This window comes from Clytia hemisphaerica, unplaced genomic scaffold, assembly GCF_902728285.1.
Source record: "Clytia hemisphaerica strain Z4C2 unplaced genomic scaffold, Clytia hemisphaerica genome assembly, whole genome shotgun sequence".
Taxonomy (NCBI): Eukaryota; Metazoa; Cnidaria; class Hydrozoa; order Leptothecata; family Clytiidae; genus Clytia; species Clytia hemisphaerica.
Genome location: NW_027103552.1, coordinates 166,263 through 170,214, shown reverse-complemented (window position 1 = coordinate 170,214; position 3,952 = coordinate 166,263). Strand labels below are relative to the sequence as shown.

At 35.6% G+C, this 3,952-nt stretch overlaps 1 protein-coding gene across 1 annotated transcript; it reads left to right on the top strand.

The window, feature by feature from the left end:
* Nucleotides 1-305: 305 nt before the first annotated feature.
* On the top strand, nt 306-3,100 carry LOC136800336 (anti-sigma-I factor RsgI-like). Its single transcript, XM_067056970.1, has 4 exons — nt 306-558; nt 1,179-1,189; nt 2,043-2,129; nt 2,342-3,100. The coding sequence occupies exons 1-4, from the start codon at nt 306-308 to the stop codon at nt 3,098-3,100; spliced, it is 1,110 nt and encodes a 369-aa protein (XP_066913071.1).
* The last annotated feature ends 852 nt before the right edge of the window (nt 3,101-3,952 follow it).

Genomic DNA, 3,952 nt, shown 5'->3' with positions numbered 1-3,952 from the left:
AATTTTATTGTGCAAACTATGAACTTTTCCTTCGCATGCGTTCACAAAATGTGGAATACTTTTGTCTTGAACTATCAACTTTTCCTTCGCGTGAGTTTTGAGTGGGGAAAGCGTGTTTCTCGGCGATCGAAGAATGACGGGAAACGAGTTTCTCAACGGTTTCGCACGCAAAGCTGCTTGATGATCTTTGCGCAGATTGGGACAAGCTGCGCGCATGCGCCAAAAATGCGTGTTTAAATGTCTCATGTTTTCATTTCAAAATCCTCGCTCTTGCAAAAAGTTTGTAGTTAAGTTGGTTAGTTAACATGGCTCAAAACGAAGAGTTAAGAAATACTATGAAACAGATTTTGGTCGAGGAACAAAAGAAAGAAGATTCTTCCATATCAAAGTTGAAGCAAAGACTTAAAAGAAAAAGAACATACGACCAGACTACGTTTTCAAAACGTGGGCATGAAGAACAATTTAAACACACAGTCGAAGTAATCGAAAGTCTAGATGATGTCATAGAAGCATTGGAAGCCGGAGAAAATGAATCTGCTTTAACGTTCATAAAACAAGGTAAGCTTCTTTTAGAAGATAGAATTTAAATGTTAAGACTTGCCGACAGGGAAGGATGGACGGTGGTGAAATTGTATAAGCAAAATCTGTTGGTTTCAAGTGGGGCATTGAAAGAAAAGCAGGTAAAAGAGGCTAGAAAATCTGCCGAAAATTCAAACAAAACATTGAAATTGAACAGAGAAAATCAAACAGGTCATCTCGTTTTGATGACGTTATGTGTTACAATTATAAAAAAGTTGGCCATTATTCGACATATTGTCCTTTCGTGCAAAAGGAACATCCACAAATTCCAAAATTGTCAAAAAGTTCATCGACATCAACGAGTTCTAGCAGGCACAGTTCATCAAATTCCTCATCATCAAAGTCAAAAAGCAGAAGAGATAGGTGATTAACTGGCAAAACGAACAAAAAACGAGAACATTGTGTTTATACAATTTTAATTGGTTTCTTTTCTTGATTTCTTTTTTATTACTTTCGATGGTTTGATATCTTCCTTGCACAAAAAGTGATACCTATTTGATCATTTTTTCTTGTCTTCGTTTATATTTGTTAAGACCATTGTAAAGAAAGTTTTTAAGTACATACCATTTGTAAAGTTTCATTTTTCCTTAAACTTTTAGAAAGATTAAAGGTAGTTCGGAAATAAATACTATATCAGTTTTGAAGCTTTTTCAGAGTTTAGGTTGCGATTTCTTTACCCATTGAGTTCGAAGGGATATTACCTAAAACCGAAAATAAGTGAATGTCATGGTCGAGCTTTTTGTTTAATACATCGCGTGAAAGCAAACTGTTGAGTCCTATTCGGGCGGACTTGTATAACAACAGCGATAATTATTAAATTTTTAATCATAAGATCGTAGATTGTAGCGTACGTGGTAAATTTTCAATGGCAAAAATAATCGGCTACATCGAATATTTAGATTTTATACTGAATGGGTTCAGGCTGTCAGTGTTCATGATCAACTGGATCGTTCGTGGAGATCTTCTTGCGCCATTCCAGGATCTACATTCGTGTACATCAGAAACAACCGACTTCTCCCTAATTTGTAGAGAAACAATAGGTTTACAAGGTTTATACATCTTTTTTTATTAATTCTAAGGGTAAAAATTGACCAAATTGTTATAACACCTAAATAAATAATATACTTGCAAAGTGAGATTCTTCAATAAAGACTCGGTGGCACCCCTCGTCAATTCACTAAAACAAACATCAACGAACAATTAATTGCATGATTTCGAAAATTGATGAATACTACTCACATAATATCAGCATGATCTTGAACAAATTTTTAAAGCTTTGCATCGGAGAATACTCGAACAAGTCTGTCTTTAAGAGGCATATAGTAAAATATCAATCAATCCTGTCACTGATCAATATCGTCAAATCAACATGAAGCAAAAGATTTTAGCCTGCGTCTTGTTGACAATTCTCATTAGAGAATTGAAATTCTTCTTTCTTGCATTTTTCAATTTTTCTTTTCTAGCAAAACTATAAGAAATTAGAAATGAATCAATTCATTGATGACATCAATTCTCCCTCCCCACCTTCACCGGCATCAACAATTGCTTATGTAAGAGTTTATTTTAATTTGCTTTGGTTAAGGTGAGAATGGATTATTAACCTATGTGTATTCTATTGTTCTACATTGTTTGACAGGTCACATGACATAAATTATCAAATCAGTTTCTCAAAAATGATTGACAGTTGTACTTCAGGGCTACAATATTCTTTGTTAAACATATTCTTCACAATAGCTTGAATGTAAATTTTATCTTTCATCAGGGCTTAAATGAGGACGAGGATGGTGGAGTTACAGCGGAGCATATCGTTGTTATGGTCCAGGATACCGAGCAACCATCTGACGATGATGATCTTACACAGTCCTTGGATGAAAGTTTTGAGCAAAATGAACCAGTAGCTAATAACCAGGTACCAGAATTAGAAGCTAATTACCAAGTTGAAGCATTAGAAGGTATAAACCAAGTTCCAGTTGTAGAAGCAAATAACCAGGTACCAGCATTAGAAGCTAATAATAACCAAGAAGGTAACCAAGTTCCAGCTGAAGAAGGTATAAATGAAGTTCCAGCAGAAGAAGGTATAAATATAGTTCCAGCAGAAGAAGGTATAAATGAAGTTCCAGCAGAAAAAAGTATAAATGAAGTCCCAGCAGTAGTTAACCAAGTCAACCAAGTTCCAGCAGTATTTAATCAAGTTAACCAACTTCCAGTAGTAGCTGCAGGAGTTAATCAAGTTCAGTATGGAAGAGGTGGCAACGGTCGAGGTGGAAACGGTCGAGGCGGAAACGGTCGAGGCGGAAACGGTCGAGGCGGAAACGGTCGAGGCGGAAACGGTCGAGGTGGCAACATTCGAGGCGGAAACGGTCGAGGCGGAATTGGTCGAGGCGGCAACAATGGGCGAGGACGCGGTGGACATCAGCGTGGAAGAGGGGGGTTCCACCCTTACCAGTATCAACCACCACCTCCTCCAAGCCCAGTGCAAATGGCACACCTTCTCCTCCTAACAATCAACAACTTCTTCTAAATTTTGAACTCGATTTTATATTGAATCGATACATTACAGCTCATCATTATATTTGTTATATTTTTGTTACATTTTTTTATCTGAAAAAAGAAAAGGAATACCATGACATTTCATTTCTCACACTTGTGCTCAATTAACATTTTCTGAACCAATGTAGAACAGAAATTTCGGACACATGTAACATAAAACTTTTCCCCTTTTGAATAGAATGATTTTGAATTTTGGACACATTTTGAAAGTTTCTGGTTTGCCTGGATTTTACTTCTTTTTGTGTTGTATCCTACATTGATGTGGAATGATCAATAACATTAACATAAATATTTTTTTGTTACAGTGAAATAATAAAATGAAAAGTAACTAATGACAAGTGCTCACCCAAAAACAAAAAGGAAGATAAAAGCTCAATATATGCCTGGTTATTTTATTGTATGGAATGGAATTGAAGAGACAAACAAACGGCAGTAAGCTTTTTTGTATCTTTTCTGTGTATTTTCAAAGTTTTAGTGTGCAAAATTTCAGGCAAATCGGACCACTGGACCACTTATTTTTCATCAAAATGTGTAATTTACAGACCAGTCTGTAAGATACCTATCCATACAGAGAAAAATTTCTGAAATTTTGGATGAAAAAGGTCACCAGGACAGAAGTAACTGCCATTTTCCTTGTTTTCGCATAAATTATCTCACAGAATGTCATTTTGCATAAATTAAAGATGAATTTGTATACCAAAATGTTTTTGTAAGATACCTATCCATACAGAGAAAAATTTCTGAAATTTTGGACAAAAAACGGTCACCGGACAGAAGTTACAGCAATTTTCCTTATTTTCGCTTAAATTATCTCACAGAATGT